General features: G+C 44.1%; 1 protein-coding gene and 2 pseudogenes across 1 annotated transcript in view; 1 reads left to right on the top strand and 2 right to left on the bottom strand.

Moving 5' to 3' along the window:
• Positions 1–6,842: 6,842 nt before the first annotated feature.
• Positions 6,843–6,942, bottom strand: LOC114613999 (annotated as a pseudogene).
• A 6,338-nt stretch (positions 6,943–13,280) lies between these two features.
• Nlk (nemo like kinase) overlaps positions 13,281–25,752 on the bottom strand; it is a 131,607-nt gene continuing 119,135 nt past the window's right edge. Inside the window, exons 8-11 of the mRNA XM_028759195.1 lie at positions 21,183–21,269; positions 18,468–18,666; positions 17,701–17,794; positions 13,281–15,095 (exon numbers count right to left, since the gene is read on the bottom strand). Coding sequence (XP_028615028.1) covers positions 15,041–15,095; positions 17,701–17,794; positions 18,468–18,666; positions 21,183–21,269 — 435 coding nt within the window. The 3' untranslated portion in view covers positions 13,281–15,040. The remainder of the gene's footprint in view (positions 15,096–17,700; positions 17,795–18,467; positions 18,667–21,182; positions 21,270–25,752) is intronic.
• On the top strand, positions 21,744–23,682 carry LOC114613898 (annotated as a pseudogene).

Here is a 25,752-nt window from a genome sequence, read left to right as displayed (position 1 = left end):
TTAGAGGTCCTACAAAATCATGAGGATCATGGGAGGAGATGGCCAAGAGAATGATGGTCACAGGGGGGAATGGGGTAGCTCTGTCACGGTTAACACTGGGTGGTGTCCACCAGCTCCAATGAGTCAGGAGCCCTATGGCTATAGGGCAATGAGTCAGGAGGCAGAGTGTAGACTGCCAGGAACTGGTCAGGAAGAGGTGGAGAAATGGACCCCATATGTCCTTCTCTTTCTTTTGTATTTATTTTTTTGAGACAGCCTCTTGCTATGTAATTCTGCAACTGGCTATGTAGACAAGGCTAGCCTGAACCTCACAGAGATCCACCCTGCCGCTGCCTACCAAGTGCTGGAATTAAAGTCATGGGCACCATGCTTGCTCCAGTGTGCCCATTTCAATGAAGGAGACTAGGATGTTTAAAAAAGTTTGACGTTTCTGCCCACAGAGAAGTAAGAAAGTATAGCTAAGGAAAAGCAAAGATTAGGATTAGGCAGGGTAGTCTGTGTGCCCAGTGGTGGCTACCATAGTACTAGGACAGGGGTTGGCATTGCTGAGGTGGATGGCTCTTGACCTGGAGGCCCCAGTCTCCTGGCTGTTTCCTCCAGTGTGGGGTCTGCTCAGGGAAAGCATATTGGATGCATCAGGGAGGGGAGTAGTCAGGAAGATATAAGGTGAGCTGAAGAAGGTGGACAAATGGTTGAAGTACTAGACTGTGGGACCCAAGGGACAGATGAGGCCACAGGCACTGGTAACCAGAGAAGTAGAGAGGTAAATGGCTTAGGCCCTGCTGAGATGTCAGTGGGCCAGGAGTTTGGGATGTACTCGAGGATTTCTGGTGTCAGGATATTCTGCTGTCCAGCCTGGCTGCAATGCTCTAGGGGGAGGATCTCTGGAAATGTTGTCAACCCACAGAGTATCCAATGGGTTGAGAGAACAACAGAGGAAGGTGGGTGAGGGCAGAGCCAGGCCTTAACCTCAGATGTGGCCTTGGGGAGCAGGGTGGCAGGTGACCTGGTTTCAAGGAATGTGGGAAAACGAACATCTGTGGAGAAGCTAAGCCCTAGATAAAGCCAGGTGCCAGTTTCTGAGGTGACTGCTGAGGGTGAGGAGGGCAGTGAGCAGGGTGGAGAGAGAAATAACAGCAGGGGCAAAGTCTGAATAGATGACCATTTGAGAGTAGAGTTCCACTTTCAGGTGGCTTGTGTAGGACCTTAGGGGCAAAGAACGAGTGTACAGTGTCCAAAAACATTTAGACATACTCCAAAGTTCCTCTCTCCCTTCCTCCCTCTCTCCTTCCCTCCCTCCCTTCCTTCTTCGCTTCTTTCCTTTCTTGTTTTGTTTTTTTCCCCTTAGTTTTTCAAGACAGGGTTTCTCTGTGTAGTCTTGGCTGTCCTGGAACGCTGTAGATCAGGCTGGCTCTGCTGAGTCCTGCATGGCCTAGGAAGGAACAGTGAGACATGGTTTCCTGCCCCTGGAGCAGAGTCAGCATAACATGACCTCCATGAGTATTGATGGTTGTTGGTGTGAAGCTTGTTTGTATAAAAAATATATTTTTTACTTCATGTTGCTCTTTGGAGAAATAGTCTCCTTGCTAAGGTTACTGGGGGAATGTCCTCTCTACCAAAGTTAATGACTCCATGATAATAAGAGACAGCATGAGTCTGGGAGGTGAGGGTGTATCTATGTCTTAGCAAAAAATGCTAATACTGTGAGCTTCAGGACAGCCCTAAGGCTGTGGGAAAAAAACTCTGAAAGCATGAGCTCAAAAAATATATAATTTCTCAACTGTGCAAAATATAAGGATGTGATATGAATTATATGAGGGGTTTCACAGACCTAAAAGAACAGAGGCAAATGCACTGTGAGCCAGCTTGTCAGAAAGATACAAAGGCAGGCAGATTCCTGAGTTCAAGGTCAGCCTGGGACAGAGTAAATTGAGGCAGGTGTGCTGACCTCAGAGCTGGATCCCACCCAGCTAGCTTATTGTCTGTGCTTAAAAAGGCAGGCAGATCTCTGAATTCATTTGCAATTTTAAGACAAATGTACTTGCTGTCCTTTCCTAGGGGTCAAGGGGATAAGGTCAAAAAATGCTGACTGGTGGGATAGTCAAAAGTGAACCTGAGGTGGACAATTGAACTGGTATATAAATAAAGACTGGTCTTTGGTCTGTGAGAGCTGAGCTGTCTGAAGGTCTACAGAAAGCTGTCTGGAGCAGAACAAAGGCTGTCAGCTTGTACCCCACGATTGACTTTGAGTTATTCTTTGGCCACTTTTAAACACCCCTTCTCTCAAGAACCCCTCTCCAAGCTGAGGTTGGTCCTTGGCAGGCCTCAAACTCACAGAGATCTTCCTGCCTCTGCCACCTGAGTGCTGAAGTTAAAGGTGTGTGCTACCACCTCCCAGCCAAAGTAATTTCTCTAAAAACGAACATGCAAAAAACAAAAGGCAGGTACCAGAGAAACTTAGACTACCTGAGGAGAGTCTATTTGAAGTAAGGATTGAAAGAAAAGTTGTTCCCCTTGCCCTAAGCTCAGGCCTCAGTTTTATGTGTACAGCTTCCCTCTTTCCCATTTCTAAACCGTTCATGTGAATGTGAAGTCCTTGGAGGGCCCAGAACTCACTAGGAAACACTCAATATTTGTCCAGATCATGAAGTAGCAAGACAAGGGTACCATGCTGTTGTTAACCTCTAGCCTTGGAATCTTAATGAGGGTGTGAGTGGCGCTTAGTTCAGGCCTTCCCTCCATTCCTGGGTCAAGATAGTGTCCTTCCTCATAAGGTTTGTAGTTCCCTCCAGACCAGGCCCAGGGCCCTGGGAAGCCTGGCCACCTGGGATCATTGTACCCATATTCAGAAAAGGGCCTGGCATGCTCTAAGGAGTGGCAGCGCTGTGCAAATGTGTGGAGTGCAGACCTTGTCCACCACCCTAGCTGTGGCTTCCAGCTTCAGAAGTGTGGGGCCTCAGCAGGGATCTGGCCAGGGAGCACGGCAAGTGGGCAGCTGTCCATGGAACTGCAGTGTACCTAGCAGAGTTGTTATCTGTAGATAAAGGTTTCAAGGCCAAATGCTCCCACTAGAAGGCCCTTCTGTCTAATCTCTACAGCTGCTGTCTTGTTTACAGTTCCTTTAGTAGATCTGAAGTTCTTTTGATTTTTAACTTTCCTTTGATTTTTGAAATAGGGTCTTTCTATGTGTCCTGGCTGTCCCCTAGAGAGCTCCGAACTTGACTCTGTAGACCACATTTGCCTCTACCTTACAGCCACTGGACTCTGCCTCAGAGTGCTGGGATTAAAGGTGAGGGCCACACATTTGGCTCTTTTTCTTTTTTTTTAGATTAAAAGTCTCTCCTTCTCTCTCTTCCCTCTCTTCCTCTTCCTTCCTTTCTTCCTTTTTCTTTTTCTCTTTTTCTTTTTTTGAAGCTGAGTCCCACTGTGTAGCTCTGGCTACCCTGGAACTCAGTATGTAGAGAGAGACCAGGCTGGTCTTGAACTCACAGGGATCCTTCTGCCTTCTGAATGCTTGGATTAAAAATGTGTGTTAGACACCCAGTTTCCAGCATTAGGCATTTTCTTTCTTTTTGCAGGTTGTGTGGGGTGTTGGAGACAGAGTTTCTCAGTGTAGCCCTGGCTGTCCTGGAACTTGTTCTGTAGATCAGCTTGGCCTTGAACTCACAAGAGATTCATCTGTCTCTGTCTCCCTGGTGCTGGGATTTGAGGTGTCTCCTACCACCACCTTGCTAGGCATTTTCAAGGTACGTGCATTTCAAGTATGGTGGCGGAGGTAAATTTAGGGGCCTATTCCTTTACAATCAATCTTCCCTACTCCCTCCCTATTTCATGGCCCCCCTTTTTATAGCTCACTGGTTCTATTTTGTGCTGTGTGTGCATGTGTTTATGAGTGTGCATTCACACCGACCAGGAGTCACTCTTATAGAAACCTGGCTTACATTCTCCCAGAAGCCACCAGCTGTCAATGGTTCCTCAGTGAGGGATGGGCGGCCCGAGAGTCACTTCCCACTCCATGCTGGGTGTCAACAGACTTGATCATAAGCAGGAACTGGAGCTGCAGTGAGCTCAAGAGTGCAGAAGTCTTGTCATACCCAAAAGATGGATTCCTTTCTGGTCCACCCCAACCTGTGGCTCTTACAGTGTTTCCAGTCACCTTTCCTCAATGGTCTCTGAGCTTAAAGGTGATATGGGGGTAGGGGGTGGTGGTAATGGAGAGGGAAGTTTCATTGGGGAGGGAAATGGGAGGGTAGTTCAGAGGAGGGGATTGGGAGAGGGATAACTAGCACTAAGGATGTTTGAAAAAGTGACATGGAGGTCTACTATTTTATAAGTTTCTTAAATATATAAACATATCTATTAAAAATGGCATGGTGGCATATGCTTTTAATCCCACCACTTGGGAGGCAAAGGCACGCAGATCTCTGTGAGAACAATCTGGTCTGCTTAGTGAATTCCAGGCCAGCCAGAGCTACAAAATTCACTGAGTCTCTGCCTCAAAAACAACAACAACAAAACCCAACAAAACCACATACATAAATTCATAAAAAGAGTTTAATTGGAGTTTACACAGGGGATAAGAAGCCACAGGTTGCTAAATAAGAAGCCCATAGCCCGGTGTGGGATGCTTTCCCTTGAGGTACACCTTCAGGGGTGTCCTGAGACCTCCCCTAAACAACATAGGCTATTCCCACTGTTCTTGGTAGTCTACCAGAACTTGATGGTAAGACTATTGCTGAAGATACCACATACTTTGGCCATAGACTATGGAGAAATCAAGCTGGTACTGACCAGGATGCATCCTCTTGACTGGCTAGCTGTCACATTACCAGAAGGTGCTAGGCAGGCTGCAAGGGAGTCAAGGTGGGTAGTCATTAACACTCACCCAGCTGTGAGCTCTGAGACTAGTGTGGCAAGATATGTCAATGGGTAAGAGAATGTCACACATGCCCTGGGGTAATCAGCCACTTTCTGATTAGATTTAAGGCCTGCTCCACAGGAAGAAACACATGCCAAATACTGTAAACTTATCCAAGATTTATGGTTGGGGAACTCAGGTGCCCTGAGGGTGAATCTAGTATTCTTGTTCTGCTAAATAGACACACCATCACAGTACCGTCTTAGTGTATCTTTCCACCCATGATCAGTGCAGCTCTCAGGCCTCGTCAGAGAGCATGTGCAGTGGGTACTGGAGCTCCTTGGGACTCTGCACACACCCCCATGCGCAGCTTTTATATAGTCACTTTGTGTGTGTGTGTGTATAGGTGAGTGCTTTCTTCCACCCAGTGGACCCCAGAGCTCCAACTCAGACTGTCAGGCTTGGTGGTGGGCACTGTCACCCAACAGGCCACACCACTGTCCCCATTAACTTCTGTAAACATCCAGAATATAAGCAGGCTTTGTTGAACAGCCTCTATATAAGCTACTCTTCTGCCCTGTGAGAATGCAGCCACGGACTGGCCAATGAGTAAATATGCCCAAGTTCTAATTAAGCTTGATCAAAACAGTGGTCAACTTCACCTATGGTGGCCATGTGCTCTTCAGGGCCAAACCCAGGTGGTCATGAGGTAAGAGAAAAGGGGGCACAGAGGTGTCACATCCCAGTTCTAAGGCCTTGGCTTGGAATTGGCAACAAAGCATCTAGTCCCATTCCCTCGGAGTTTATTTCGATACCTGCCCACACTTTGCCACTAGGGGGCGTGGAAGTCCAGACTAGCTGCATGGTTGCAGCCCACAGGCCCCTGGTATGGGTGGTTTCCCATGCAGAAATCCTGGTGATTCTGTGTCTGAATTTGCTAGAGTCTTAGATAAAGATGTGCACAATAAATGACATTAATAAGTTATTTCTTAACTAGTAGCAAATAATGTGGCAAAGACTATCAATAGATGCCACTGTATGCCGCTTGTTGAAGAGTACGATGTGATCTCAAATTTTTTTCTTTATGTAGGTTTGGTACCCAGGTCTGTAATCCTAATGCTTGGGAGATGGAGGCAGGAAGATCACCAGTTCAAAGACAGATTGCATTGCATAGCAAGTCCAGCCTGGACACATGAGTCACTGTCTCAGAAAAGTAAAAACAAACTTCTCCATAGATTAATTACTACAGGGGAAGAAGAGGTGGGGTTTTGGTAGAGTGGAGACCTCTGGTAATCAATGCAATGCTGATCACATAATCATGTGACTTATCACCCTAAATAAGACAAGTTGTTTGTGCCTACTGATGGGATGGAGTAGGAGACCACTCATATCACCTTACAAAAACTCATCATACGCACGCACGCAAAGAGAGATGTGGGATTTATTACTGAACATGACTTTAAGACGGTTTTAGACAGCACAGTAAAGCCTTCAGGAGTGGAGGAACTGCTACTTATCCAGGGGACCACAACTGGGAATGTATTTCATTTCACAGCTATTAGCTACTATGTCTGTAAATTCATCTGCATTAAACGTGGGGAAGTCCCATTTCTTTAAGATCTGGATTTTCTTTTTTCTTTTTTGGTTTTTCGAGACAGGGTTTCTCTGTGTAGCCCTGGCTGTCCTGGAACTCACTCTGTAGACCAGGCTGGCCTCGAACTCAGAAATCCGCCAGCCTCTGCCTCCCAAGTGCTGGGATTAAAGGCATGCGCCACCACCGCCCGGCAAGATCTGGATTTTCTAGTGGTCAAGGAACTTGAACTTGGCTACATGTAAGGCTTCAACCACACATTCCTTATCCTGTAGTTTGGTGTGGATGTACATGAGTTGGCCACCATGCCCTGGGTCTTCCCAAAGGCACCACACATTTCTGTCGAGCCTATACTGGGACAACACTGAGATCAGACATGAATAGCCACCAGAAAATTGTCTCCAAGGTCCCTTAGGGTAACTCATGTAGGGAACAGGCTGTGTACATCTCCAAAGGAGGCTGCTATTTGTACCCACTACACATAAGGCTGACAGGTTTCCAAATGTTTAACAGGTATCTAAGTCCAAGGAAACAAACTGATTACATAAATCTGTCTTCTTCCATGACAGCTGGTTCTGCCTGCTCTCTTCCGTCATAATTTTTTTAAAGATTTGTTTATTCATTTATGCACGTATATGGGTGTTTTGTCTGCATGCATGTCTGCACACCAGAAGGTGGCATTGGATCCCATTGGGCTAGTTACAGACGGTTGTAGCTGCCAGGTGGGTGTTGGGGATTGAATTAAGGACCTCCAAAAGAGCAGCCAGTGCTCTTAATGGCTGAACCATCTTTCTAGCCCTGCCTCTGCCTTGTCTACTAGCATTAAAAAGAAAACCAGTATAAGGAAAAGACCCCCTGATCCCAAATGGGAGGAAATGCCTCTCAGTGAAATCTGGAGGATAACTGGAGAATCTGAATAGATAATAAGGTACTCGGGGGATATATCATTTGTTAAACTCCTTAACATCTTGGAATAATACAGGCTGGAGAGAGAGCTCAACAGTTCTCTGCATATAACCCTGATGACCTAGTTCCAGTCCCTGGAAGCCATTCTTCCCACCAGATGGACAACAGAAAAGAAAAAAGAAAAGAGAAGAGAAGAGAAAAGAAAAGAATAGAAAAGAAAAGAAAAAAAGCTCAGGAATACAGATAGCCAGCAAAAATAACAGGAGCCAGGTGTGGTAGTGCACACCTTTAGTTGCAGCACTTAGGAGGGCAGCAGAGGCAGGTGGATTGCTCTGAGTTCTAGCCAAACTGGTCTACAGAGTGAGATCCTGCTTCAGACAACTGAAAAAAAGGAAAGGGTGGGACTAGAGAGACAGCTCAGTGGTTAAGATGGACGACTGCTCTTGCAGAGGACCTAACTTCCATTTCCAGCACCGTGTCAGCTCACAACGGTCAGGTCACAACTCTAGCTCCGAGGAACGCAACATCCTCCTCTGACCTCTGTAGGCACTGGGCACAGAGTGGTGCACAGGCAGACAAAACACCCGTCACATTTAAAGGCTGGGAGTAGGGCAGGCCAAGGCGGGTCGACGCTTGAGATCTTGCCTAACGCATGTAAAGCCCTGAATATAATCTGTGTGTGGGGAGATGGGGAAAAATGTCCATGTTCATACTACCTGCTATCAGCTCAGTCTCCTGTGTCAGCTTCCCAAGCACAATGACAGGCATCACCTCCTGACTCGTGAAAAGAAAATTTTAAAAAAAGATTTATTTATTTATTTATTTATTTATTTATTTATTTATATGTGTATACTGTAGCTATCTTCAGACATACCAGAAGAGGGCATCAGATCCCATTACAGATGGTTGTGAGCCACATGTGGTTACTGGGAATTGAACTCAGGACCTCTGGAAGAGCAGTCAGTGCTCTTAACCACTGAGCCATCTCTCCAGCCCAGAAAAAAAATTTTTTAAAGTAAAGACAAAGCCTCATTATATGTACTATAAATCTTTATTCTTTTCCTCAGGAAAGATTTTGTTTTGTGTTTGGAGGGCAAGGTCTTCCAGCCCACTCTGGTCTTGAACCCATAGCTTATTTCACTTAGTGTCAAGTCTGATCAGCCACTTCATCACCTACCAGAGTTTCTTTTCCACTTTAAGCCTGAATACTCCTCCTTTATATGGATCTACTGTAGCTTATTCCTTGATGGACACATGGGTCTCCACCTTTCAGTCATTGTAGGTAATGCTATGAACACTGGTGTGCACATATTAGAGCCACTGTTCTCTTTCCTTTTTAAAAGCATTTATTACTTTTCATCAAGTGTAGTGTGTTGGGGGTGTGTGTGTACATGTGCAGGTACCCTGGGAGGTTAGAGGTGTTGGATCCCTTTTTAGCTGGGCTACTAGGAGTATTGAGTTGACTGGTGTGGGTGCTGAGAACTGAACTCAGGTCCACTTTGAGAGAAAACTGATTCTTAGCCAGTGCCATTTTCCTTGCTCTATTTCTTACAATGATAAACCCAGAGATGAGCCCTATGTTTACTTTGTTTCTGGAGGAACTGACATATTGCTTCTCAAACTCCACACCATTCACATTCCCATCAGCCATGCCCAGGGCTTCCAACTTCTCCATATCCTTGCCAACACTGGTGCAACTTTTTTTTTTTGACATGTTTTAATTTTTTACTTTAAATATATTTTGCTAGAACCTTTAGGCTACAGACTCAGGCTATTTATAATTACGGAAAAATGTATACCATATAAACTGCAAAATTTTCATTGGCCAACCTGGCAATCAAAACAGATTTTCCTTCTGTTGGAGAAAGTCAGACTTCATTTTATGTACACACACACACACACACACAAACAAAATCACTTCTCAAATTTTAAGATAGACTAAGCTGTGCTTCCATAGAATCTTCTTGGTCTTCAGGGCTGTGTCTTAGTTGAAATGCTGGTGTGAGCACAGGAGTGCATGCCTAGGGCTTCCAGGCCCAGCACTTGGAAAGTGGAGGAGGAGCAGGAGGATGAGGAGCACGAGGCCAGCCTGGCCTCTGTTATAAAAACATAAAGAAGTTAAAGAAGTTCAGAGGAGAAGGTACTGGAGAGATGGTCAGCTGGTAAGAGCACCCAGGTTTGGATCCTAGCCTCAATATGGTGGCTCACAATCATTTCAGTTCCAGGGGCATCTAATGTCCTCTTTGACCTCCATGGGGGAACCAGACACACGTGGTGCACAAGCATAGATGTAGAATACTCAGATACATACAATAAATCTATCTTTAAAATAAGATAAAATAAGGACCAGGGAGATGGCTCAGTGGGTAAAGGCATATGTCACCAAGTGTGACATCAGAGTTTGATGTCCAGGGCTCACACAGTACAGGAAGGTAACAGATTCCTGCAGGTGGTCCTCTGACCTCCACAGGTGTGCACACACATTAAAACTAGTTAAAAAAAAAATGCTGCCATAGGTCAGGTGTGGTGGCGAATGTCTTTAATTCCAGCATTTGAGAGACAGAGGCAGGTGGTGTTTGAGGACAGCCTGGCTTACATAGTGAGTCCCAAGCTAGCCAGGGATATATAATAAGACCCAGTCTTGATATACTCAAAAGGTCAATGTATGCTTCCTGTAATTTATCCTCGCCTTCTATCAGTCACTTTACTGTTCTATGCAGTCTGCTTTTTACCACTTTACTTGTTCATTCTCTTTTTCCTTTTTGCTTCCTCCAAAGAGACAGCTTTCTCTGTATAGCTGTCCTGGAACTCGCTCTGTAGACCATGCTGGCCTTGAACCAAGGAGATCCGCCTGCCTTTGCCTCACAAGTGCTGGGATTAAATGTCTATGCTACCACCCCTGGCTTGCTTTCAGTTCTCCTCTATGTTGTTGGGCATCTAACCTATGGCTTTGTACTTGCTAAGCAAGCACTCTACCACTGAGCCACATCAACAGGCCTCTGTTGTACCCACTCTCGCCTTGAACTTATAATCTTCTGCCTCAGCTTCCTGCTTGCTGGTATTTAACATATCCACTTGCTTTTCTAATTTTTTTTCTGGCATTGGGGGCTGAACCTATATGGCTTTGTGCTATTAGTCAAATACTACCAATAATACAACTTCAGGCCCTTGTAAAAAAAAATTTTAAAAATTTGACATGTGGTGACTTCAAACTCATTACATAGCCCAAGCAGGCCTTAACACACGATCTTCCTGAAGTAGTTAGAGGCTTGCAGCACTACATTCAGCTGCTTTTCTTCTTTAAGTTAAATAATACCATGATGGGCAGTGTTGCCAATTTGACAGGCTGTAAAATCATATAGAAACAAACTTCACACTCTGGAGGGACTGTCTAGGATATGTCAGCCTCTGGGCATGCCTATATGTCTATCTTGAGTAGGTCAAACTCAAGTGGAAAGACTCTGAAAGACTGAAAGTGGGCGACACCATTCCCTAGGCTTGAGTGCTGGCTGGTATAAAAAGGAGAAAGCTGAGCACAAGCATTCATGGTGCTCTGCTTCCAGCTCCTGCTGCTCTGACTGCCCTGCCACTATGGACTGTGGTAGACATAAATTCTTTCTCCTAGAGGTGACTTTTGTCAGCGGCTTTTCTGAAAAAAAAAAAAAAAAAAAAATCACAACAGGAAAAAAAAAATTGACATCCATCTTCAGAACCACCTTTACTGAAGCATAGTTAATACTAAAGACTTTTGCTAAATTTATTTGCCTTAGTTTCAACTTTTATGCAATCTATTTTTTAATGTTGTTCTTCTTCTTTTTTTTTTAAATATATATCATGTGGATGGGTGCCATGGAGGCCCTGGAACTGGAGCTACAAGGCTTAGACTATTAGGAGAAGTGCTCTTAACCACTACGTCACCTCTCCAGCACTGACACGCCTCCCCCTGATCCCCCAACACAGGGTTTCCCTATGTAGCCCTGGCTGTCCTAGAATTCCCTCTGTAGACCAGGCTGGTCTCTAACTCAGATCTACCTGCCCCTGCCTCCTTAAGGGCTGGGATCAAAGGTGTATGCCACCACCACACAGCTAGCAACCCCCACCCCCTTTTAAAGATTCGTTTATTTTTATTTAATGTATGGATATTTTGCCTGCATATATGTATATGCACTTTGTGTGAGTGCCTAGTGGCCTTGGAAGGCAGAATAGGATTCTCTGGAGTTGGAATTATAGATAGTTGTGAACTATCACATGGGTGCTAGGAAACAAACTTAGGTCTTCTTCAACAGTAAGTGCTCCTAACCACTGAGCCATCTCTCCAGCCTCAGGGATTTATTATTTTTAATTATGGATGTGTGGGTAGGTCTGTGAATGTAAGTCCAGGTCCCCATTGAGGTTAGAACAGTCTGATCCCCACCAAGGGCTGGAGTTACAGGTATTTGAACTGCCCCATGTGGGACCTGGGAATTGAACTCTGATCTTCTTGAAAAGCACGAGGTGTTCTTAACCACTAAACCATTTCTGGGCTTTGATGATTTTAGTATAAAAGTAACATTTTAAGTGATATACTACAAAAAAAAATTCAAAAGAGAGATCATCTCCAGGATCTTATACTGCAGTAACTGCGGCTGACTACAGCGCTAACTCACTGCCCATACTCACCCTTTTCAAAGCCTTAGCAATTCCCAATTACGTCAGACAAACACCCAAAGCACGACTCCCTTGGATCAATAAGCAAGTCCCAGTAAAAAGAAATCAACATGCTCTTTCTACTTACTTGTGAAGAACGTTAGTTTCGAAGTTAAATGTGCACTTTAAAATGCTTCTGTGTAGCTGGACGTGGTAGCTCATGCCAGTACTCAGGGAGAGTCTGGTCTAAGTGGTGAATTTTAAGTGGGCCAGAGCTAAAACCAGAGAGGGCTGATCTCGAACCAAAACAAAATACCAAACCAGCAACAAAATATGAACAGTCAAGTTTCCCATATCTGGAGGAAATAAACCCAGTTGTTTTGAGCTGGGCCTGGCTGCCCAAGTCTTTAATCCAAGCTACTGGGAAAGCTGAGGCAAGAAGGTCCTAAATTCAAGGCTAGGCTAGGAACACGACCCTGTCTCAAAATGGGAGGCTGTACTTCTGTTGTATGGCGCTTACCTAAGAGGTACTGATTTTGAGCCTCAGTAGCGCAATAAGAGGGATGAAATGCCATCTGAAGATGCAAGAATGTACAGCAGCATGAGCTGGGAGGACAGCTCCCAGGATAGCTGGGAGGATAACTGGGAGGCAGCTTCTTGGATGCACAAAATCCTGGGTTCCATCTCCAGCACTGAACTTGGGAAGCAAAGACAAGAGGATCAGAAGTTTAAAGTAATCCTTGGCTATACATCGAATTCAAGGCCAGCATGGGCAAAAAGAACAATATAATATTATTTTGTCCGGGCTCAGAAGTTAGGCAGTGTGGTTTCTGGTCTGAATTACAATGCAACAAGGCCCTGACTTACTCCTCAGCTGAAGCACCTAGGGCTTCTAGGGTCAGGAAGCAGAAAGAGGGAGGGAGGGAGGGAAGTCACATGACTTAACTAGTCTGCTTTAGCCACAGCAACCTACTTTAGTTAATGTGTTTGAATCCAATATAGTAAGGTAAGATCCCACATGAGGACAAGCTGTCCTAGTGTACATATTTAGATCAACTGCCTCTGATGCCATTTAACTGAGCCTCTGACACATTCTTGGCAATCTTAACTTCCTGGGAAGAATTAAAAACAAGTAATTTCCTCAAAGATAAGAGTGGAAACATCAGCATGTGACTCTAGACTTTTCGAAGAAGTCAGGACAGGCGCTGTATGGAACAGCAAGCAATGGGGGTGGGGGGTGATGGTGGTGGTGGTGGGGGTGGTGGGGGTGTTGGTGGTGGAAATAAGACAGCAATTTAATCATTTTCAAATGTCACGTTTAATGTTCTCACCACTGTACTTTAAATCTACATTGTACAAAGTGACCAGAAAGTGTGCCACGGTAACTGACCAACCTCTGAGATTGTACCTTTCATACCAGTGTCTTCTTGGGCTCTTTTGATACTAAACACGTTTCTCATTCAAGTGAATTGAAATGCTTCGGTTGGGTAGATTCTCAGGAGCCTCATAAAAAAAAAAAAAAACAACAACAATAACAACAACAACAAAGATATTGCACCATCTTTGTTTAGTAATTCAATGTTTGTTTCTTTCACAGCAAATAATTACTTCATTGAAGTTAAAACTTCCAAATATAACTTAATAGTCTTCAAATTCAGCTCAGATCACTCAAGATGAAAATACTCTGCTAAATACAGATAACTTACAATAACTTTAACAGTTAACTGTCCGTAACACACACCAAGCTTTTTCCTAGACCAGTTTAAAGACGATCCGTTCATACTCCTCGTACAGGTGAAAACGCTCTTCAGTGTTCTTGTCTTTTTATTTTTAATATAAAAGTTGGAAGGGACATTCAAGTTTCAAGTCTCCACATTGAACTTAAAAAAAAAAAAAAAGTCATCATCGGCGTGTGGAGGTAAACAAGCCAAGCTGTGTGACTCCAGGAGGTAGAGGCCTTCGATTGGTGCTCGTATTTACATATGCACAGAGTTCAGTGTTCCAGCAGGAAAAAGAATTTGTCAAAAAGTAATAAGTTATTTACTACTGTGACATTTCAAGACTCCCACAGCTTTGCCTAAGGACACAAACACATTTGACATGATTCCCTATGTGCCTTTGTGGCTGTAATTTTTTTTTTAATTTCTTTTTGTCTTTTATTTATTATTTTTCACTGTCCAGTGCAGGAAAAGTCTCACAGATTTTCACAGACCTAAAATGTGCAAGCTAGTTCTCTATACAGCAGTGTTGGGATTCTTTTGAAATTAGCCCAGAAATGAATTATTTACACACATGAAAGATGCATGCTTGGGTCTCTTTTTTTTTTTATGTAAGAAAGAGCAGAAAAACTTCTAATAAAAATAGATTAAATATATATATATATATATATTTATACTGGGTAAGGGAAACAGAGGGTTAGTCTCTCCTAGCCACAAACTCATTCTCTCTACGCACAGCATTGGAGGTTTAGACAGCACACACCACCATCAGGGCTCTAAGGAGAAGCTGGTTGCAGGGCTTGATCACTAGGTGGCAAGCCCCTCCCGCCCCATCCCCCAGGCGCAGCCACAATCAGCTCATGTGGTTCCATGATTGGTCACTGGCAAAATTTCTAGATTCTTTAGTTTTAGAAAACCCTTAATCTTTAGGAATGGCTCAAATATCAAAATGTATGACTGTCCTCTGTGTGTGAGTGTATACATGTGAACAATCTTACTTCATTAAAAAATAATAATAAAATAAAAACATAAACCCCAAATGCCCAAATTTGGTTCAATTTTCCTTTGTTCTGAGGTGAGCCATAACAGCTGCACTGAATTCTTTAACCATGTGCAACTCTGGGTAAAATATTTTTTTTTCTTCTAAAAGCACAACCACTTTACAAGATTAAAAGTCTAGTAACATTTCTAAATATTATTCATATCATACAAGTAGTGGTTGTTAATTTAAAACTTCATTAGTAAAATTACAGTACAAGCATGATTAACCCTCCAGAAATGCAAATCCCAGACTCCAGTGACAGCTACATTACATCTTCAGTAGTACAGTGTCCTCCCCAGTCACTCCCACACCAGAGGAGACGGCGGCATCTCAGAGGGCTGAGCGACAGTGGAACTGGAAGAAAAGGGAGACCAGGAGTCAGTGGTGCGCATGCAACAGGGTGCTCCACTACCACCCGGTAACCCTCCTTTTGGAGGGGCCTGTGCAGAGCATTTCTGGTTGTATATCTACACTGAGCTGGTTGAAAACGGTTCACTTAGGGATCTGTTATCCAGCGTGAGGCAGTAAGCTTCAGTGGCGTACACAGGGATGGGAGATGGCCACATTATTTAGTGGGAGTGGGAAGGATCCTATGTCCTACCTCAGAGTGGTGTGGAAAATAACTGAGATAATATACGTACAGTGCCTTCCACGGAGCCTACTTCATGATATAAGGCCAAGGGTAGCTATTATAAATAATGTCATTCATACTCCATCAGGAAAATGCCCTTAAGAAATGGCCTCTCAATTTAGTGCTGGTGAATGGGGACCTATCTGAAGGGCCTTGTGAGCATCACTGGTGCAGCATGAGCCAGGGTCCAGCAGCTGTTATCACACATCTGGTAGAGCTTGTCCCCAAGTCTAGGGTTGCTAATTTAGAAAAGGATCACAATCACTTTCCTCCCAGGGCCCCAGAACAATGACTGGCACCGGGAAGGCGCTACAACACCTCATCATCTGGATCACTGAGTGTTCTGGGAAAACATTAAACAAAGTAATTTACAACAGAGAAGTCAAAATGCAAGTCAATGACATCTTTCTACATGGAATGGAAAAAATGGAAGACAACTGATTTTACTAATCTCAGGTGCAGTTTGGTGCGACAACAGCTTCAACACAGGGAAGGCCCTACCTACCTTGCTGTGGGGAAAAGAGAGAGTAGGGAGTTGAGGAAAGGAAAGGGAGACAGATAAGGGGTCGGGGTGTCCTTTGACAAGAAAACGGAGCCAGATCTGCCTGTGGTTCCTTGCTGCCCAGCTTCATGTTCCCATCTGAAAGAGGGGCAGGAGGGCACTGCAGACGGGAGCATCAGGCAATAGCTTCCATCCCTGCTTCTGGCCCACCTTTGTCCACAAGTTCCTCTGCAGCCCAGCATGCCTTTCTGATGGGCCAGTTCTGCCCGCCTCCTTGACACACTTCCTGCAACCCCATGTTGATACAGGCACTCTCCAAAAAGGCCCCAGGGAGGGGACCTCTGAGCTCACTTTCTGCCTTGAATTTTTTCCTCTATTGGTCCACAGGGGGTATGCATTTGTCCAGTTGTTACTTCAAGACCCCTCCCCTACAATCCACTTTTTTGTTCTTTAGAAATTAGACATCTTCTCTTGACTGGTAATCCCTATTATTAAAACCTCCCCACATTGCTGAAGTGGTTTCTGTCTCCCCACTGGAGTCCAGATGGGGGGAAACAAGGGAAAGAGAGAGACAAGCAGAATGAAGCTTGCTAGAATCCAGAGTAGAGTCATAGTCCCTTGGCTGCTCCTCCCACCAATCCAGGCTTGTATACTCAGGGGACTGAGGCAGGAAGATGACAAGGAGAGCAGCCTGGGCTACAAGGTGAGACCTTGTCTTAAAGAAACAAAACAAAACATGCAAACATACAGCAAAGAGAGAGTCAGGGAGTACGGGCCTGGATCACAGTGCTCGAGACACTGAGGCTGGAGAATCTCAAGACCAAGGCTAGTTTGAGCTTACCCAGTGAAAACTCATTGAATAAACAATGATAAAATTCAAGCCTACTGCCAGTGTTCTTCGTTGTGCTATCAAGAGAGCGGGAAGTCAGAAGTTCTGAGACCACACTAACTGCTGTCGCAGTCAAGACCTGACATATACAACTAAGCAACACAGTCCTCTGGAAAAAACGTAACTGCTAAACTCACCGTGGTTAGCTGGGCCCAGACACTGATAGCATCAACTTCCTATTGAACATTTTGTTTGTTTGTTTTTTTGAGATGAGGTCTCATGTAACCTAGGACTAAACTCACTATGTACCTCAGGCTGGCCCTGCACTCCCTTCTTGCATCCACTTTTTTTTTTTTTTTAAAGATTTATTTTGTGTTTGTGAGTATACTGTCATTCTCTTCAGACACACCAGAAGAGGGCATCAGATCCCATTACAGATGGTTGTGAGCCACCATGTGGTTGCTGGGAATTGATCTCTGGAAGAGCAGTCAGTGCTCTTAGCTGCTGAGCCATCTCTCCAGCTCCTCCTCCACTTCTTAAATGCTAGGATGACAGGCATGTGATACTATGCCCAGCTTCTGTTGAACTTTAGAAATCTGTATTATTGGGAGGCAGAGACAGGTGGATTTCTGAGTTCGAGGCCAGCTTGGTCTACAGAGTGAGTTCCAGGACAGCCAGGGCTACATAGAGAAACCCTGTTTCAAAAAAAAACAAAAACAAAAAACAAACAAACAAACAAACAAACTGAAACGAAAGCAGAAACAGAGAAGATGGCTCAGCAAGAAGGGTGCTTGCCACTAACCCTGGCTGATGACCTGAGTTTGATCCCAAGAATACATGTGGTGCAGACAGAAAGCTGACTCCCAAGTATCCACACATATACATACATGTAAAATGAATAATTAAAAACAAAACAAACAGAAATATGTTGCATACCAAAATCACAACACCCTTTCTTTACTTCTGAGTGGTGAGAGTTGCATGCAGACATAGTTACCTAATAAAGCTCTTAAAGGCAGCGGACTGCGGGTTGATGCAGAGAGGTACTCTGTTTCCTTTCTGCTGTTCCAAAATGAACTGGTGGATAATTTCTGTGGAGAAAACAAACACTATCCACTCCATTGCCAACTGGCAGGCTGGCAGTGTGGATTCCCAGCTAACGCTCCAGCATCTGAACACAGTGGCCTGCTGGGATAGTTAAATCACACACATACCCTTTACCAGTCCAAATCAAGTTCTACTTTTTCTGAAGCCAAAATGATGGGTATTGCTAAAAACAGACAAGAACTCCCCCAGAGGCACTACACACACTGGAAGCTCCACTGGTAAGGAGAGTCTTCTAAACCCAAGATCCCCTCAAACCTCCACCCCAGGGAGTGAGCCTTTACACATCTTCAGGATAAGTTATCAGAGTTCCCCTTTCTCATCACCATTCTCTCTGGTGGACTTTGAGGTTCTTTGAAAAATGTCATATGTTATATAAAGAATGACATTCAGTGAATGCAGATACAATATATTTTGAGTCACACTTACACAACTTGGAATAGGAATGAAGTCTTCATTCCTCTGGCTCATCTTCCCCTGGATATATAATGCTACATCATCATTCTCGTAACATGCACACATGCTCTGCACAGACAGCTATGTGCAAAGCTAAGATAAGACATTGGGCAGCTTTGGTGAGTCTCTGACTCTGGATCCCTGACTGTGTGATCAAGGATGTCACTAGACACCTTGTCTGACTTGCTGTCAAAAGGTACTCACCTTTAACTTGTCGGACAGAGCTGAGGTTCTTCTCAAAGGTGTCATCAAATTTGGGGTTGGTGACAGGTTCAAAGTCACTGGTATAGACTCTTCCAGTGGAGGTGGAAAAGCAGCACTTACACATACATGTATGGTATCTCAGCCGCCCTTCATCTAGGTAGGGGTGGGCTAAGGCATCCTTAGCGGATATTCTTTTTGACTGAAATCAAATTTAGAGACCAGCACATCAACACTACAGATAGGCATGGCTGTCCATGGAGAATCAGTCACAAGACAGAGTTATATTACACAGCTAGCACTTGACATATAAAGGGGAAAGGAGGACAAGTGAATTTAGGGGTAGGTGGCCGGAGAGTGAGTAGACTTAGGATAACTGCCATTTTGAAATGCTCTTCTACTAAAAATCTGCCAAGTTCCTACCTTGAGATAGATGTACACAGGGCCCCAAATACAAATATCATGACATTTAAATGTGCAATGTATTGCATTTTAGACAATAGGCTACACTTTCTGGAAGTGTCAGCATTTAGAGGGGATGTGTTTATGCTGGCAACTTTAGAAGGCTGTTTAGAACTTTTATTCTCCCTGGACATAGACTGACAGGGCAAAGCATACCCCAAAGCTGCAGGAGTTAGTGGATGGAGCAGTCTGAATGCAGGCTGAGACCAGAGGCGGCTGCCTATCTTCTGGCTTTGGGGGCCTTTTGATCAAAACAGTTAATCACCTGAGTGTCAGGCTTACAGACCCAGAAACTTTACACTCCAGCAAAAAATTAAAGAAAAATCATCCATCCTCAGTGCTCAGTGGATGATGAAGGGAAAGTATATCTTATAGGACTCAAGGATGGGCTCAACAGGAAACAATGAAAATGACACTCAGCTCTACGTCAAGGATGGGTGGTACTAGTCTAAGGTCTTATGTAGCCAGACTGGCCTCAAACTCACATGTGGCTAAGGAGGACCTTGAAACCCCATCTTTATCCTGCAAGCCAAACTCAGTTTATGGGTATTTATCATCATTCCTGGTTCAATACCAACAAGTTTTGCACCTAATTTCTCTGACAGGGTCTTTCTAAAAAGTCCGGTTGTCCTGGAGCTCACACCAGGCTAGCCTTGAACTCATAGAGATCTGCCTGCCAAGTGCTGGGATTAAGGGCATATACAACCACACCCAGTCCCCATAATTGTTCTTATGGTCTTGTCTAAAGATAGCTATGTGGATTTGGTTAATATATAAGAAAGATGTTGTATTCTTACCACAGAGCAAGACAGCTTTACTATCTGCAATTGTGTGGGTTTTTAAAAAAATTCTTTAAATATCTATGTTATATATTTAGTGATTTCTCTCTCTCTCTCTCTCTCTCTCTCTCTCTCTCTCTCTCTTCCTTTCTCGAGACAGGGTTTCTCTGTGTAGTCCTGGCTGTCCTGGAACTCACTCTGTAGACCAGGCTGGCCTCGAACTCAGAAATCCGCCTGCCTCTGCCTCCCAAGTGCTGGGATTAAAGAAAGGCGTGCGCCACTACCGCCCGGCCTTAGTGATTTCTTTGTATTTTATCAAGTACATTTTCTTTTTGAAATGTTTGTTTGAACCTTCTTTGACACTAATTACTGGACTACATATGAATGATAAATAATCTTTGGATGAATAAACAAACAGCAGATATCACTATGCAGTTTGTGTACATGTCCAGAACAATCATGTCCAGAAAAGAGATTTAGAAAAGCTACAATCTCAACCCAAAGAGTAAACTTCCCATACACCATACAACGGGCGATTTTTCAAACGATTAAAAGTTTTCCTCTTGATTTAACTTGGTGTGAAACCCTTTTACAGATATCAAGATTATAAGAATGGCAATGTCTCCTAGTACTGGACATAAGCTTTGCTTAAGTCTAAGAGTCAATACTCAAACATCCATGGAACGAGATAGCATGGGCAACTTAAAGAGGAGCTGAGGTCTGTTATTTCCAGTCATTATTGACTCTGCTAGTCTAGTTAAAGCCACACTGCTTCTCTTAGAATACTGTTTTAAGGGGCTGGAGAGATGGCTCAGTGGTTAAGAGCACTGACTGCACTTCCAGAGGTCCTGAGTTCAAATCCCAGCAACCACATGGTGGCTCACAACCAACTGTAATGAGATCTGATGCCCTCTTCTGGTGTGTCTGAAGACAGCTACAGTTTATTCATATATAATAAATAAATAAATCTTAAAAAAAAAAAAAAAAAAAAAAAAGAATACTGTTTTAAAATTTATTTAATAAACATAAAAATAGGGGCCAGAGCAATGGCTAAGCAGCAGCAGTGCTCTAGTGGAAGACCAGAATGTAGACTCTGGTACCAACACAGTGGCTCACACCATCTGTAACTCCAATTCAGGGAATCTGATGCTCTCTTCTGACCTTTGAGAGCACCAGGTACTTGTGTGGTGCACAGATAAACTGGCAGGCACAACATTCAAACACACAAAATAACAGAAATAAAAACACATAAAAGTTGGCTGGGCGGTGGTGGCGCACGCCTTTAATCCTAGCACTTGGGAGGCAGAGGCAGGCGGATTTCTGAGTTTGAGGCCAGCCTGGTCTACAGAGTGAGTTCCAGGACAGCCAGGGCTACACAGAGAAACCCTGTCTCGAAAAACCAAAAACAAAACAAAACAAAACAAAACAAAACAAAACAAAACAAAAAAAACCCCACATGAAAGTTAATACTACTTACTGGATCAAAGACCAACATCCTGCAAAGCAGGTGAACGGCTTCATGAGTGGCCTGGCTGGATAGGGTGTAGAGTACAGGAAGGGATGGCTGTAAGGGAGAAAAAAAAATCAGTTGTTTAAGATATGTATTATATATGTAATACAGTTAATTTATAGCAAGACAATTTGCCAGCTCAAAAAGTGAGCTGGGTGTGGCAGTGCATGCCTTAATCTCAGCACCCAAGAGGCAGAGGCAGGTAGATCTCTGTGAGTTCAAGGCTAGCTTGGTTTACTTAGTGTCAGGCCAATGAGGGCTACACAGTAAGACTGTATCTCAAGCCAGCTCAAAACCAAAACAAACACAAAGCCTCACCGGGAATGGGTTTCACCACACGCAGGTTTCAAAAGGGGCTTCTCACCGACTTCCAGCAGCAGACCTGGTCAGAGGATGTTAACAGCACAATAGGGTAGAGGACAAAGAGTCCTGACAAATGAAAACTGGTCCAATAAATAAGATGGCTTTCATTAGAAGGGAGGACCAAACATGCTTAAGGATGGAAAAAAGTGATTAAAAATTGACCCCATGCAGTTATGGACATCCAATGTGGGAAGTAAGTTGGGTTTGAGGTTCTAAGTGCTAGGTGGCAGCCTCATGAGTGTGCTCTCTCTACAGTGGCCTTGGCCTGGCCGAACAAGGTTCCCAGGAAGGTGTTCCTTTAGTTCTCATCCAGCTATCAAGAGGTTTAGACTTTAGCTTGCAGCAAAGGGCCCGTGATTCAGTCATTGCATTAACTGTATACTAGATAGCAGGATGCACTCTGGGGTGACATAAAGGAAAATGCTACCTGAACAAACTCTCAATTACCCTCTGCATCTGTTGAAGGTCCCTGCAGGAGACAGGACTGTTTTGCTAAGCTTTCCTACATCTAAGATTCTAAGTTGTAAAAACACAATACAATAAAAATACTATCCAGTTTTTTGTCTGCCCAGAACCCTGACTTACAGTGAAGCATTCTTCCACTCTTAAGCCTCATGGTTGGTTGGCTTGATTTTGGTCTACCAGTTTTTCAGATAGGGACTTTACTCATGCTTAGCCAATTGAGTAACATAATTTTTTAGGACCAAGATTCATAGTCTAAACCTCACCAGAGACAGGCAATAGAATGACCAGGCCAACACACCCAACCCTTCCCTACTCTTTCCTGACTTTCTAATTTAGAATAAGAAAGCTGGCCACTCATTAATTTTCAGCCTGTTGTACCTCTGCCTCTGGAGTGCTGAGAGTACAGATGAACATCTCTATGCTTAGCTAAGATACTTAATTTTATTTCTAGAGTCAACTTTCTTTCTTTCTTTTTTCTTTTTCTTTTTTTTTTTTTGGTTTTTCGAGACAGGGTTTCTCTGTATAGCCCTGGCTGTCCTGGAACTCACTCTGTAGACCAGGCTAGCCTCAGACTCAGAAATCCACCTGCCTCTGCCTCCCAAGTGCTGAGATTAAAGGCGTGAGCCACCACTGCCCTAGAGTCAACTTTCAGTGCTAGCTGCCTGGCCCAGATTTAAAAGGAAAAAAAAAAAAGTCTACTGTTCAGAGAATCCTTTGCAAGCTTAGCATAGAGGGTGATCCCTCCACATCTCCAAGTGCCTATGGGTCAGTTAAAGCCTATAACAACTTTGATGCCAACAGGGATACTCTGAACCTTGAGATGATGTCAAGACCAAACTAATGGTTGAGGTCAAGTATCATCAACATTCCGATTAACCACAGCAATGTGCAGAAACAGGGCTTTGCCTTCGCCTATCAGTGCTGAAGTCAGCCTTATCTGGCTACCTGGAGACACCTGCCCAGTACGGCACTTCTGTACTGAAAGCCTCTGTGAAGGGCCTGGAGACTGACTAAGGGCTCCCTCATCGAGATCATCTGCTCAAGAACCAACCAGGAGCTGCTGGAGGTTTAAGAGACTGTATCAGGAGACATACAAGACCAATCTGGAGAAGGATGCCATTTCCAATACACCTGGAAACACCTGCAAGCTGAGGGTTGCCCTTGCCAAGGGAAGAAGAGCAGAAGATGGTTCAGTCAGTGACTACAACCTGACTGACCAAGATGCCTCGGAGCTCTACGATACTGGGGCAAAGACCAATAGAACTGATGTCACCAAGTGGTAAGCATCTTGACCAAGACCACTGTGTGCCACCTCTATAAACTGTTCGAAAGGTACAAGAGCAACAGCTCTTACGGCATGCTGGAGACCATCAAGAAGTAGGTTGAAGGAGACCTGGAAATGCATTCCTGAACCTGGTCCAGTACGTACAGAACAAGTCACTGTGTACCTTGCTGACTGGCTGTATGACTCCATGAAGGGCAAGGGGAATTGAGACAAGGTGCTGATTAGAATTACTGTCTCCCAAAGTGAGGTGGACATGTTGAAAATCAGACCTGAATTCAAAAGTAAGCACTACATGCAGCAGGACACCAAGGGTGGCTGTGGGCGCTGCTGTACCTGTGCAATGGAGATGACTGAAGGGCTCGGCAGAGTGCAGCGCCCAGAAGTGGCCTTACCTGTGCTCCGACCTAACAATCTAGAGAACCAGCTTGCCACTAACGGGCCCCTGAGTTTCTTCCTGTGAAGATGATGATGCAGACCCTTAGCACTGCCTGGCTTTCCCTTTACTCGCTCCTTTATACCAAAGAAATGAACATCCCTGGGAGTTGGATATGCCATCTGTGATATGTACTCTTTTGTTCTTGTGCACTGTCACTAATAAACCATTTTTACTTTGGACACAAGGGGAAAAAAAGAAACTTAGTTGTGAAGATGGGGCCTATAATCAAAAGCATATTATTATTTAATCTATGCAATCCTCCATCTTCCATGGAGAAAAAGGAATACTAGTAATAATAACTGTTTTTATGAGCAGAATATAAAAAGTATTTATGACAAGTCTCAAGAACACACTCATAGCAAACTTCTAATTACTGTTACCAATTATTGCTAACAGTTTTCATCTAACTTGGAGAAGTTGGTTAAAAGAAGTTTAACTAATAAGACCTAAAGAGAGTAGTGGGATGGCTAATGTTGGTTGTCAACTTGATACACCTGGGAAGAAGGAAGCTCAACTAAGGGACTGCCTTCTGACTGGCCTGTCGACATGTTTGTGGCAATTTCCTGATTGTTGACTGATGTGGGAGGGCCTACCACACTGTGTATGGTACCACTCCTGGGCAGGTTCTGGGTGGCATAAGGAAGATGGGTAAGTGTGAGCCTGGAGCAGGTCAGTAAGCAGTGCTCCTGCATGGCATCTGCTTCCGTTCCTGCCCTCCCCTGCCCTCCCCCAGAGACAGACTGTGTGGTAACTTCCAACTCTACTTAAAACTGAAACAACTTGTATAGAGTTTTTAGCCGTGTCCCTCAGAAGACTGGCATGATGGCTCCACCACTGAAGTGCTGGTCTTGCAAGCATGAAGATATGAGTTCAAACCCCATAACACTGGGTAGGGTCATGTGCTGTCCTCTTAATGCCAGCACTAGAGAGGCGGAGACAGAAGGACCCCCACTGCACGATGGCCAGTCAGCCTAGCCTAAGTGGTGAGTTCTGGTCAATGGGAAACTTTCTCTCAAATGAGGCAGGCAAGATATTCTGATGATGACATATGAGGTTGTTTTCTGGCCTTTACATGGACTCATACACACGCATATATATGTATATCCACCCAAACATACCAGCGCATGTATGAACATGCACAGGCATACACACGTTAAAAAACAAAACAAAACAGGATCCTTGGGTCTGGAGAGACGGCTCAGCAGGTAAGAGCACTGGCTGCTCTTCCTGAGGTCCTGAGCTCTTTCCCCAGCACCATCTAATGGCTTACGACCACCTGGAAAGGGATCCGATACTCTCTTCTGGCATGCAGGTGTACATGCAGCAGGGCACTCACATACATAAATAAATATAAATAAGTACCCTTGAAAGCTAAATATATTCTTCTATTAAATAACCTAGAGAAGACGTAATAAGATGGGGCTTCAAGACCTCCAGTCAGCATAAGCACCTTCACTGAGGATAAGTGTGAATCTTTTATAAAACTCAGCAGTGTGCATGCATCTGACTTTATGTAATTCCTGCTGTGTTCCATCTCATTCTGTCTTGTTCATTATCTTAAGGGAATTCACTTAAAACTTCTCAGTAGATTTTTATAAAGACACATTTTATGCTAAGTAAAAAAAAAAGAGACTGAAACAAAGACTGTTTCTACATCAATTGATATAATACAGTTTTCTTGTTTAAAATGCTAGACATAAGAACAGATTCTCTGTAAATGGACCATCTTTCTATTTCTAGTGATAAACTCCAGTTGCTCACTTCACTCCCCTGACACAGGGTCCCACTGTGTACCCTTGGCTGGCCTGGAACTTGCCATGTTAAAGGTGTGTGCCTATATACCTGGCATAATATACTTGTTATTTTTTTTATTTATTTTTAGCAGGGTCTTGGGATGCATCCCAGACTGGCCTTGAACGCTTGATGTTCCCTCCTCAGCCTCCACAGTGTGGGGGTCATTGACAGGCTCAATTTTTTTTTTTTTTTTT

The sequence above is a fragment of the Grammomys surdaster genome, unplaced genomic scaffold (genome assembly GCF_004785775.1).
Source record: "Grammomys surdaster isolate TR1022 unplaced genomic scaffold, NIH_TR_1.0 126278, whole genome shotgun sequence".
NCBI lineage: Eukaryota > Metazoa > Chordata > Mammalia > Rodentia > Muridae > Grammomys > Grammomys surdaster.
Note: the sequence above shows the minus strand (reverse complement) of the source record. Positions and strands in the feature narration are given on the sequence as shown.